Source organism: Anolis sagrei, chromosome 2, assembly GCF_037176765.1.
Source record: "Anolis sagrei isolate rAnoSag1 chromosome 2, rAnoSag1.mat, whole genome shotgun sequence".
Taxonomy (NCBI): Eukaryota; Metazoa; Chordata; class Lepidosauria; order Squamata; family Dactyloidae; genus Anolis; species Anolis sagrei.
Window position 1 is genome coordinate 145245419 of NC_090022.1, and position 12707 is coordinate 145258125.

At 43.0% G+C, this 12707-nt stretch overlaps 1 protein-coding gene across 4 annotated transcripts in view; it reads left to right on the top strand.

The window, feature by feature from the left end:
- The first annotated feature begins 671 nt into the window (after nucleotides 1-671).
- The window catches only part of ITGA7 (integrin subunit alpha 7), a 55213-nt gene continuing 43177 nt past the window's right edge, over nucleotides 672-12707 (top strand). For 2 of the 4 annotated variants that reach the window (XM_060763939.2, XM_060763937.2), the window contains exon 1: nucleotides 672-1136. In XM_060763939.2, coding sequence (XP_060619922.2) covers nucleotides 967-1136 — 170 coding nt within the window. In that variant the 5' untranslated portion in view covers nucleotides 672-966. The remainder of the gene's footprint in view (nucleotides 1137-12707) is intronic. The other 2 variants (XM_060763933.2, XM_060763934.2) reach the window with 2 other exon arrangements.

The window sequence follows — 12707 nt, forward strand, 5'->3', positions numbered from 1 at the left end:
CTCCCTCTCTCTCTCTCTTCCTACTTCCTCTCATCTCTTCTTCCTTCCTTCCTTCCTTCCTTCCTTCCTTCCTTCCTTCCTTATCTGTCTCTCTTCCTTTCCTTCACTCTCTTCTTTCTTCCTCCCACCTCTCCTTCCTTCCTTCTCTCCCTTCCTCTCCCCTTCCTTCCTTCCCCTCTCTTCTTCCTTTCTTTTCTGTCTCCCTCCCTCCTTCCCTTCCTACTTCCCTCCTTCTCTTCTCCCTTCCTTCCTTCTCTGACTCTCTCCCCTTCCTTCCTTCTTTCCCTCACTTCTTTCTTCCTTTCACCTCTCCTTCCTTCCTTCCTTCCTTCCTTCCTTCCTTCCTTCTTCCTTCCCTCTCATTCTTCCTTCCTTGTCTGTCTCACTCCCCTTCCTTCCTTCCTTCTCTTCTTTCTTTCTCTCACCTCTCTTAACTTCCTTCCTTCCCCTCCCTCCCTCCCTGCTTCCTTCCTTCCTTCCTTCTTTTTCTCTCTTCTCCCTTCCTTTCTTCTCTGTCTCTCTCTCTTTATTTCCCTGCCTGCTTGCTTGCCTGCCTTTTGTGACCAAAGTTTTATTTATAGTCTCAGGATTTGTGGCCTTTGGGTTTTTCTGCACCTGCTTTTCTTTTCTGCTGTTCCCCTTCATGATGTCCAGGGGTGGATGTGTAGGAAGGGGCGTGTTTGCTGTTTGAAAGCTGTGCTCCTCCTACCTGCCCACTCCAGAATGGAAGAGGAGAGAGAGAGCGAGAGGCATGTGAGGCAAGGTTGCCTGAGGAGTGTTCAGCATCAGTCCGGCTGGGCAGTCACGGCCAGCCAGCCCAGGGAGCGAGGCAGAGAGCGCGAGGGCGTGTGAGCCAGCCAGCCATCCAGGCAGCAGCCTGCCTCCTCCAAAGGCTCCCAGAAGAGAAGGGCTGGGAAGAGTTGCAGTGTCAGCGCCAAGTATTGTGCCTACTACCAGCCCCTCAGCATGCCTGGAGATCTCTACTTTTCTCTTTTGTGCTTCAGTCTCCATCTCCTGGGGAGCTCAGCCTTCAACCTAGACATCACCGAAACCATCCTCAAGTATGGAGACAACGGCAGCTTCTTTGGCTTCTCCGTGGCTTTGCACCAGCAGCTCAGACCCCAGCCTGTCAGTTGGTGAGTCCCATGCCATGCATGACAGGAATGTATTTCTATTTCTCTCAGCATATAGCAAGGTCGGAAAGGTGGTGTCTAAGCAGCAGGATCTGTACAGTGAATGAGCCTCATGCACAAGACTGATGAGGCAGCAAAGTCACTCTCCTGCTTTCAGGCTGAATGGCAAGGGCCACAAATCTGGCCAGGAGGGCTTCTTAATTTAGCAAGTCAGTTTGACGCCTTGGGTCTCTCTGTGTATGGGGAAGAAAGTGGGAGGAAAATCAACACTTTAAATGCCTAAATCCCTGGTCATTGACATTAAAACATATACCATTTCTGTCTGCTCCTTTGGGACTGGAATATATGAAATGGATACTCTGTGAGATTTTGTTGGCAGCGGCACCCACTGTCACTGCTGCTGCTGCTGCCGCCGCCAAGTTATTTACAAGGTGTTCCTTCCTTCCCTGCCCAGTCCTTTGGCTTTAGCCAAAGGTACTGATGATGGTAATAATAATAATTTCTTTCCTCCAATCCTCTGGTGAGTGTTAATTGTTTCTTGAAATTCCATTCTTATGATGCTTTTAGTACATTATTTGCAGGGCGGGAAGGTGGACACTCACAGGCCCTCCTTACATTCCCAACCAACCCTGCCCAACCCTAAATATTTATAATGCTTCTGGAGAGAGAGGGCCTTTGACCTGCCGCTTGTGTGCCAGAGCTTGCATTACTGTGTTGCTAGCTATTGTCCAAATAGGCTGCTTACCTTTTCCCCACAGTCTTTTCACACACTCCTACTAATTTCACGAATAACCTATCTGGTAGATTTTGAAATATGTTCTTCTTCCATAAATGTGCCAGTGGAGCACACCAAGATATTTCTGCCTCCTCTCCCCTCCACCCTTTTTCTGTATCCTGGAACAGACAGGAAAGAGCTAAATCCAAAGATACATGCAGACTCATTCCCTGATTGAGCAGCTAAATGAATCTGAGGACTCCCTTTTCCGGAACTGAAACCCAGGAATGGATTCACATCTTACTTCCTCAGTTAATAAATATAAACCCAGTTATAATTATTCTGAGCTTGATATTTCCAAGGGTTAAATGCAACATTCCTGTTGTGGCACTCAAGCTGCCTTTCCCTCTTGCTCTGCTTGGCTATAGGGACACAGAATGAGCAAAGGAGAAGCTGGCCATGTACTACAAAATTAGGAGAGAGAGAGAGAAAACCATGTTGGTCCTGTTAATCTTTCATTCTGGTGGCTAAGCAAAATGCATTAGGAAGGCTTGACTGGTCTCATCACTAAGAGGCTTGTAGTCCCTAAAGGCTGGAGGGTGATTATCTGCCCTTAATTGGGTGGAACAGTCAATGTGAAGAACATGAATTGTGGTGACTCTCTGATTTGTTTTGACTTTTGTCATAGCAAAAGCCCCCCTATTGCTTTGCCTGCGCTCTGAAGGCCTTTCTCTTCAACAGGCTTCCTACTGAGCCTCCTTGTTTGACCCTCTGACTACCTGCCTCTTCTCTTCCCATTCCTGTGAACAGGGCTTCTGTTATCTCTAGTGAGAGCTGTGAAAAGTTACTTTATTTGGACTTCAGGAATTTTCCCAGTTTTCAGGGCTGTCAGGATCATAATAGCTTGGAGAGGAGGTCATATACCAACAGCTTTAAGAAGAAGAAACTCTACAGAGGAAGCAAGTCCCAGTGCCAATAACTATAGCCACTCTGCTTGAGTGTGTGGGTGTGTTAAGGAGTTGTAGTTTTTAAAACCCATTTTGAAACATGCTCTTAATGAATGCTAGTCCTTTTGGTCCTGTTATCATGAAGTTTACATATATTTGTAGTTTATTGTATAGCACAATAAATTCCTTCAGAACTGAACCACAGACTATCTCTGCAAACAGGAATTTTTCATGACAAAGGATGGATGACCCCAAGATGGCAGGTCAAGGTCTCAGCTTGCTATTTCAACAGTTTTGAGTAAAATTGTCTTAATGTCAGCTTCCTCTGTACCTTCCCACTCAGAGGCTATTAATACATCATTTTTGGCCAAGGTACGACCTTTGGGCTGCAGAGAAAGGAGTCCTAATGTTACTCTTTAGCAGTGTGGCCTAGTGTTGGAAATATTGAGTTCTTGAAAGCTTGAGTTCAAATACTGTATTTTCAAATGTCGATTTATACTTTGGTAATAATTGTGAATGTTGAGGAATCAGAAAGCCATCCAGATATTGGCCGTGAAAGTTTTCCAGGTGAAGTCTGTATCATGATAGTACATTTAGTAGACCAGAAAGCCATAAGATTACATAATTTGAACCGTTGACCTCTTGGTCCACAGTCATGCTGGCACAAGGGTTTAACCCATTGCGCCCCTGGGGGCTCTTCCCACAGTGAAGACCGTATAATGGTTGCTGGAAGAGAGAAGGCTGTTTCATTGAAGATTTATGAGTGACCATTGCAGACTTGATACAATTAGACATTGGACGCCCCTGCTGTGTTATTGCCTTCTCATAATCTGCTCTGTGGACAGGGCCAAGTGCAACTAGCAGTGATGATGGTGAAGGGTTATATTGTTCTTTCCTAAGTAGGAGTCTTCACTAAGGATATTGTTTCTCTTCTAAGAGTACTGAGAAGAAGTAGGAATTCATGCAAACCTAGTTGCTTGGGAATCTAGCATTTGGTGTGGCAATTCCATATTCTAACTGCAGCAGGTCTTCTTCCTAATCTTGATTTATGACCAGAGCTGTCCAGAATCAGATGCCCGTACAGTGCCTACAAATAAGATGATTAGCTCGTAACTCACTCTATGTGTACCAGAAAGCTTCTGAGGCTCTCAAGCATTTTGTAAGTGCAGCAAGGGTCGTGAATTTCAACAAAATTTAATATCAGAAGGACCACACGTTCCCCTGCCTCTGCTTTCTGCAGTGCTCTGGGAGCCAGAACTAAATCCTGCTGCACAAACTTGCTGCCCTTTTTAATAGTAAGATTTTCACAATTGTGGAACAAGTGTGCTTGGAGAAGGAAAGGCATTACATGCAAATCCAAAAGGGTGTTAAAGTGTCTTGCATAACTTGGAAATAGTTATTTTTCTCGTGGCTTAAACACCACAGTTTTTATTGAACCAATCCAATTTGCAGCCTATTTTCCACACATCAGTGCAGCACAGGCCAGAAGCCAATGGACAATCTCCCAAAAGTCTTCCTCATCAGAATTCCCTCCTGATAATTCATAAGGAGTAACTTCTTTATGGTAATTGCTGTTCAACCATGGAATAGACTACCTCAAAAGGTAATGGCCTCTCATTGTTATCATGTGGCTTCAAGTCGTTTCTGACTTATGGCAACTCTAAGATGATCCTTTTGCAGGGTTTTCTGTGCAAGGTTTGTTCAAAGAGGGTTTGCCTTTGCCTTCATTTGAGGTTGAGAGAGTGTGACCCAGTCACACAGTGGGTTTCCATGTCCAAGCCCAAAACTCAAATCAACACACTACTCTGGCTTCTCTTATTGTTAAGAGATTTCAAATCACATTTTTGAATGGCTACCTGTGTAAAATGCTTTAGCAGTGAATTCCTGCAAGGGTTAAGGAGTTATAAAGTATTCCAGAATTCACAGTAGGGTCATTTGTTGGCCCACCTTTGTTGGGCCAACTTCAGGTTCACATTTGCTTTGAGGTCCCCAGATTTCTTTGTCAATCAAGAAGTTACAAAAAGCAAACATTGAAGTGGATAAGGAAAAGGCAGTTTCAAGATGGAATGGAAGAGAAAGGGGCAGCAAACATTCAAGCTAGACTCTATATTATAATATGATGTTTGCAGGCTGTATTGAACCAAAAAAGTAATAAACAGGGGGCAATCTCCCTCCATTAAAAATGAATTTAGCAGTTGTTCAGTACTCTTTTCATCCTTGATTAAAATACACAAATGTCTTCGTCAGTGGGAAACAGAAATATAGGGAAACTGGATTGTTTTTATACAGTATTATCAACGCTGGAGATAGTTTTAGATGGTGTCCCTGGTGGGGATAAGAAATAGAAGTTAATGTAGTTAACTTGAATTAGTAATTCCTGTTGCAAAGCTGTCATCACTGTCTCTATTTCCTGTGTTGTGCCTGCTCCACTGACTATGCTCAAAATGGAATGGGAATTTCCCTCTGCATCGTCTCCCTGCAATAAATTATTTCCACTGTTGCCAATAAAACCATTCACCTTGAAGTATCCAAAGACACTGCCTGAGTTTGGGAAGCAGACTCTGAAGTAGGTGTGGCAGAGTCCTTCCTATCCCTTTCTTTGAACAAATGGCACTTGTTTGAGAGCAGCATCAATGTCTAGAACTGTTCTGTGCATCATTCTTTCCAAGTGTGACACAATCTATTTTATTAATAGGTGAAACTTTTTAAATATGCCATTGGTCTACATATATGCAGCCCACTTCGAATGACTTTGACTGCCTCTTGTCAGCTGAAGTATAGGAAAGTACCTAAAAAATGCATGGGTGTCTTATTTGTCGTTGCACGCATTGGAAAGCTACCTGCAGTTTCAAAGAAAATAATCCATGTTCATAGGGCACATTTGACAATTAATGCACTGCTTCTGTGTATTCTTGTATCGTAATGTTTTCTGCATGGGGAAAAACCTTAGGATAAGATGATATTACCTCCAGGATTTTACCCAAGCAGAAAACAGTATGGTGCAAGTGAACACATAGAAGATGATTTTAGGGCCAAAAGGAGCCCCCGGTGGTGCAATGGGTTAAACCCTTGTGCCAGCAAGACTGATGACCAGACAGGTCAGATGTTTGAATCCGGGGATTGCGCTCCCTCTGTCAGCTCCAGTTCCCCATGCAGAGACATGAGGGAAGCCTCCCACAAGGATGGTAAAACATCAAACATCTGGGCGTCCCCTGGGCAACGTCCTTGCAGATGGCCAATTCTCTCATGCCAGAAGCAACTTGCAGTTTCTCAAGTCACCCCTGACACCAAAAAAAGGACCAAAATACCATAAGGTAGGGATTCTCTAACTTCAAAGCCAAAGTCCAGTTCACAATCCCCCAGATTGTTGTGGAGGGGGAGAGGGGGCAAAATATAGTTTGAAAAAAAATGAACTAAATGCTATGCACACAGCACATATTTTATTTGTGGTGCAAAAACCCCACAAAAGAACTATACAATATTTTAAATTAAAAACAATTTTAACCAACATAAACTTACCAGTATTTCAATGGGAAGTGTGAGCCTGCTTTTACTTGATGAGATAGTCAAGTTAAGATTGTTGTTGTGTGTTTTCAAGGTGTTTTAGAGTTTGGATGACCCTAAGGAGCGTGATAAATCACTTTGGAGGGACACATCCAGCCTGTGGGCCTTAGTTTGGGTTCCCCTTCCTTAAAGGCACTAGATTCCATTTGATCTTGGAAGCTCAGCAGAACCAGCTCTCATTAGTCCTTGAATGGGAGATTGTAAAGGTATACCAGATGGTTTAGATTACATTTCAGAGGAAGATATTGACAAAACCACCATATGAGTACAGTATTGCTTACCTAAGAAAACTCCATGAAATTTATTGACAGAAATTGACAGGTGACTTGAAGGCACATGCATGCACAAGATGACTTTTATTTCCCACTTAGCCTTCCTTGCCAAAGGAGTTGTAGTTTTGAAAAGGGCTGCACAGAATTAGTGGATGTAGTGATGAATATTTATAGCACAGCTCCTTGAGCCACTGGCTGCACGTAGAATAACTAATGGGACATTTGAGCAATGACACCGAAATCCACAGCTTCCCTCCTCCCTCTTGTCCTCCCTTCCCCACCTGCACACAGAGGCACATATGTTCCACTCTGGCCTTCACCATGAAGCCTCCCAAGGGGTGAAATGTACCCCACATATAGTAACTGGGGATGCGCCTTCCTGCTTTACATTGCCACAGCTTCTTCACAGAGAGAGAACTGCCTTCCCCCATCTTTCACTCCTCAATTATTGAAAGGCAGCTAAAATCAATAGTCCAGATGGAAATGGGAAATTGGCCTAGCTCATAATAAGACCTATGGGCACAAGATGAATAAACAAACAAAATCCATATGCATACTTTTAAAGGTGATCTGATAGCCTTAATATGGTTTTATTGTATAATTTGTATGGCAGGTTTAATTTGGCTAAGTGGTAGGAAGGAGGCAATGAAACATATGGCACTGTATACATAACATTTTTTGTAAAAAATATTATCATTAAGGACTTATTACATTTTGTTAATATTTACTGTTATTTGTATTAGGAATGTGAACTCACCCAGGTGCTGTCACACATCCTCCTGCAGTCCTACAACTAGTAAAGACAAATTAAATGTGCCCATATACAACTAATAAAGACAGGTAAGAGTGAACAGGTCCATATAAATCACTTTTGAAATCCTAGACAGAAGAGATGAAGAATGACTAATATTTCTTTGCAGAAGTTGTCATCCATATAATTCAGAGGCATTTATTCATTCCAGATGAAAGCCTGTTGTAACAAATACAATAGCACAATGAGGGTCTTGAAAAAAATATTTTTAGCGGTGCTACAATTTCCAGGCACCCCCCCCCCCCCCCCCCCCCACACACACACACACAAAGCCAACATGGTTAGACTGGTTCAGGGATTTTGGAAGTGATCATTCAAAAAGTCATATGTCAATAAAAGCTTCCCAAAACTATTTGGTTTCTGCCCTGTACAACTGTGTTCATAGCTCCTCAGGTGCCTTTGGACCTCATCTGATCATCTCAATAAGATATCCATTCTGACTACATGGCTCAGAGTCAGGCAAGGCATTTGTAGAGATCCAAACGTACAAAACTGAGTGAGTCTTTTCTAACACTTCTCACCTGTCTGATGTCTTCTATTTCTGAATCCTTTTTTCCTTACCAGTTGACTCTTTGCTATATAAAAAGGACTCATGAGTCTTCTTTTATTATTTCCCTCCCTAACTATACTCCTTTTGCAAGAAGTATAAATTAAACTCAAGCAGAGGGATATTGATATGCCATGGATCTCTCCCATTGCAGTGCTCTATTTACATACTCCCCTTCCATCCCATCTATGACTCAATGTACACTATTGCTCGTAGAGCAAAAATAGATGTGATGCAGGACACCCATAATCAAATCTCACTTATTACAACAACAACTTTAAAGTGTCTGTAATGGATTCTGACTCTGAGCCATCTAACTCAGGGTTATCTATGTATGTACATTGACTTATAGAGGCTCTCCTCTCTTTCGAAGAGGGTTTTTTCTCAGTCTTAATCCCCACTGTGCTCTTCAATCTAGTTAACACTCTTTCTGATGCATCTAACTGGATCGGATTGATGTAGTTGAGAAGGGAGGGAGTGTAACCTCTCTCATGTCGCACTCCAGTTGTGTACTGTAACCCTGCAGCTCTTGGTTGCCCTATTCGCTTCTGCTGCTGAAGGAGCATTTGGCTACTTGCCACCCTTGAGGAACCATGCTGGCTGGAGAATCTTGAAAGCTGTACTCCAGCAAAGTAACTTTCCCAAACTCAAAGTGGCAGACTAGTGGCAAAGTGGATGGGAATATGAACAGCTCTCTTTTTGGGGATGTGGGTAGTAGGCCAAGATAACACCTGCTGGCCAGGACTGAATCAGAAGAGGCACCAGGCATTTCCAGTGCCCACAGTCCAGCTCAATGTGAGTCAGAGCCTGATCCGACAGCCGCAGGAGGAATGTGCTGCAAGGGCACCTTGGTATCCCCAGCTCCATGTATAAGCCCTTTGTTTGATAGCCGCTGGGGTCAGGCAAGCGCCCACTGAGAGATTCCAGGAGCATGGTATTCACCAGCTTCCTGGCAGGACTGCCTTTGCCTCTGGCAGTAGGAATTTTGTCCTGCCTCCAGCTTGTACCCACAGCTGTGAATCTCTTCCATTCAGTCCCAGTCTAAGACAAATTCCTGCTGATCAAAGTGTGATGGACTCTGCAAGCTGTTGCCCTCTATTAGGGAGTAGCTGTAGAGATGTGTTGCAGAGAGGTACTAAAGGAACATCATGTTCCTCGAGCTCAACTTCCTGTCTGGCTCGTGAAAGGGGGTACCATCCCCTTATTTACATATTGTCATTTGGAGTTGAAACTAGAGGCTACAATAGAGTTTTAAAAAGCTCCGTGTTGGGTAACAACTCCTAGGATTCCTTGTCTAATTGGCCAGCATGGGCATTCTGGAATTGTAGTCTGAGAAAGAAACTTTCCAAACTTTGGATTAGGTCCAGACTGTGGCCGTTTCACCAGATGGTCATGACTTACTGCAGGGTGGAGCCTTCTTCTTGGGTGCTTCTTCTCCCTCCAAAGAGTGGCTCTGATACCTGCTATACATGTACGGTCCACTTCCTGAAATTCATGTGAATACCTGAAACCACAGATAACAGTGACCCCTGTTGAAATAAAAGACTTTCGACCCAGGAATACCATAGAATCATACTGGAGGAAGTAGAGAATGTCTAGAGAGGACATCTTTTATTGTTAGTGGATGCTTCTGGAAAATGGGTTAACAGGAAGTCACGGGTGATTATATGTTTTTAATGATTTTTGTATGGATTTCATAATGTGTGCTGAATATTTTTAATTGTATTTTATGACTCTTGTGGCATCGAATTGCTGCAAATTTGTAAGCTGCCTTGAGTTGCCCTCAGGCTGAGAAAGGCAGGATAGAAATACCATAAATAAACAAACAAATAAACAAACAAATAAATAAATAACATGGATATAGGTCCTACAGATAAAGGGATCGCACAGTACATTACCATTTGCAAGGCGTTTAACTGGAGCCAAGATGCTTGCCTTGAGTTTTCCTGAGCAGCATAGTGTTTGTGTGTATACGTATCTTTGTATATATGAGAGAGCATCAGTTGCATTATTTTTCTTTACTGTAAATCCCCTCACCAAACATTCTCTGCATTCCTCTTCCCTGAGGGGATTTGCTGAGACTTTCCACTGAAGGGACAGACGGCAAGACAGCAGCTTAGTGCGAATAAATAAACTCTCTTTTCCCTTCACAGCAAAGGGCACGGGTGACCCTGGAGGCTTTGGAGAGGTTTCCCTCCATCACCTCCTCTACGGGGCTCAATTGTTCTGCTTGAGTTCAGCTGCTTAGAAGAAAGGATGGATGTTTTCTCATGTGATCAGCTTCTTTTTTTATCTGATTTTCCAGGCCCCTGCAGCCAGATGATTACCCAAGTAGTAGGCAGGATCTTTCCGGATTTCATCTGATAATTAATTTATCAGAAGGAAGCTATGTCATTATGATTCCTCTGTTGCATGCTTAATAAAGTGATATTCAGGCCTTGATTTCAGCACCTGAAATTCACTTTGAATGCAATATGATCATGCTTAGACCAGGACATCATGCTGAAGATATAACCCTAGCACATGCACTTATTTATTTGTGTACAGGTCAACTATTCCTTTGGAGAAATTCAACATGTTCCAAACTTATCCTCATGGGTGGCTGAGATAGTGACACCTTTTGCTTTTTGATGTTTCAGTTTACACAAACGTTGTTTCATGCACAAAATTATATAAAATATTGTTTATAAAATTATCATAGGCTACATGTATAAAGAATACATGAAATATAAATGAATTTTGTATTTAGACTTAGGTTTCATTTCAAATATGGCTTGTTAAGTTATGCAAATATTGCAAAATCTAAAAAGAATCTGGAATTCTAAACACTTTTGTTTCAAGCATTTCGGAGAAGGCATTCTCAGCCTGTAAGACCTTTTATCTCTCCTTTCCCATATGGTCCGCAATCCAATTCCTAGCCCAAAAAGAGGAGTCCAATTGAATCAAATATTGTGTTTTCGAAGGCTTTCATGGCCAGAATAACTGGGTTGCTGTGAGTTTTCCAGACTGTATGGCCGTGTTTCAGAAGCATTCTCTCCCGATGTTTTGCCCACATCTGTGACAGCCATCCTCAGAGGTTATTAGGTCTCACAGTCTCTGAGGATACCTGCCATAGATGTGAGCAAACCGTCAGGAGAGAATGCTTCTGGAGCATGACTCAAAGCAACCCGCTGGAGGTTATGTCAACACATGTAAATTATATTGGCTCAGTGTATTTTTACACTCCTCTTGAAGCACAAATTGCAAGACCACTGTGACTATCCCTTCTTGATGTGATTTGACCATGCTGCCTCATTGATCAGATGGAGCCAAGGTTAAAGCAATTATTGTTCCAAAGAGGGACTGTGCAGTAAACTGAAATGTCTTTTAAAAACACCCTCCAAATTTGTTCTCACATGCTGGATCAGAAGCAGATGCCTGACCTAATCTGGCCGGAGTAACAGGGCACTTAAACATTCTTGGCATTGCTATAGTTATTTTTGATTGTCCTTTGCTTGTGCTTATTGTCTGGTGGACAGCAGGGGCTCCGGTGTTCTGTCTCGTTCGCTCATTCATTGGCATTTAGGACCAGGCAGGTGTCGATGCCATCATCATTTTTATTGTTGCTGTCGTCATCATCATCACCACTACCACCACAACACTCCTTTAGAATTGCAGTAGAATAAGGAAGGAGACTGGGAGCCCAAGACATACCAGAGGCAAGAAACCCAATAGGCAACTCACTATGTTGTATGGGAAAGGACATGGGCTAGGTAGGCTAGTTTGCAATATGACACTTAGAATTGTAGCCTGAATAAAGTAACATTTCCATGATCACAAACTCTACAAATTGTCAATCTCCTCCTTCCTGATGGTATTGTTCGTAAATGTGATGGGCAAATGGGAAGGAAAGGGCTTTGTTGGAGCAGCCAAAGGGACTTTTTTTTAGCAGAGCTGCTGGTAGCCATAAGGTGTATCTACATTGTAAAATGTAGTTTGACACCACTTTTTAACTGACTTGGCTCAATGGTGTGGAATCCTGGGATTTGTAGTTTAGTGAGGCACCAGCACTCTTTGATGGAGAAGGCTTTAGAAATTGTAAAAATGCAACTCTCATAATCCCATAGCATTGAGCCTTGGCAGTTTTTTTCATGTCAAGAGCAACTTGAGAAACTGCAAGTCATTTGTGGTGTGAGAGAATTGACCATCTGCAAGGACATTGCCCAAGGGATGCCCAGATGTTTTGATGTTTTTCTATCCTTGTGGGAGGCTTCTTTCATGTCCCCGCATGGGGAGCTGGAGCTGACAGAGGGAGCTCATCTGCACTCTCTCCAGATTCAAACATCTAACCTATCAGTCTTCAGTCCTGCCGGCACAAGGGTTTAATCCATTGCGCCACCAAGGGCCCCTACCATGGTAGTTGAAGTTGTGTCAAACTGCATTAACTCTAACATGTAGGTGTACCCATAGTGTCCCCCTCACATCTCTTTTCATAATCTCAGGAAAGGTTTGTTGGGAGGAGGATATGTTGGAGATTTGGGTGTGGACACTTCCAATCAAATACCTGAAAAGTGTTTGTGGGTGGTGCAGTTTCCATGTTCCTTGAATTCTGGAACACTGATGATACCCCATGGGCAGAAAGCATACATGCATGCACACACACATGCACAGCGGTATGAATATTTCTACCCCCCCCCCTCCTTTTTAGGACATGCTGAAGGCTGGGTTATTTTGAGTGA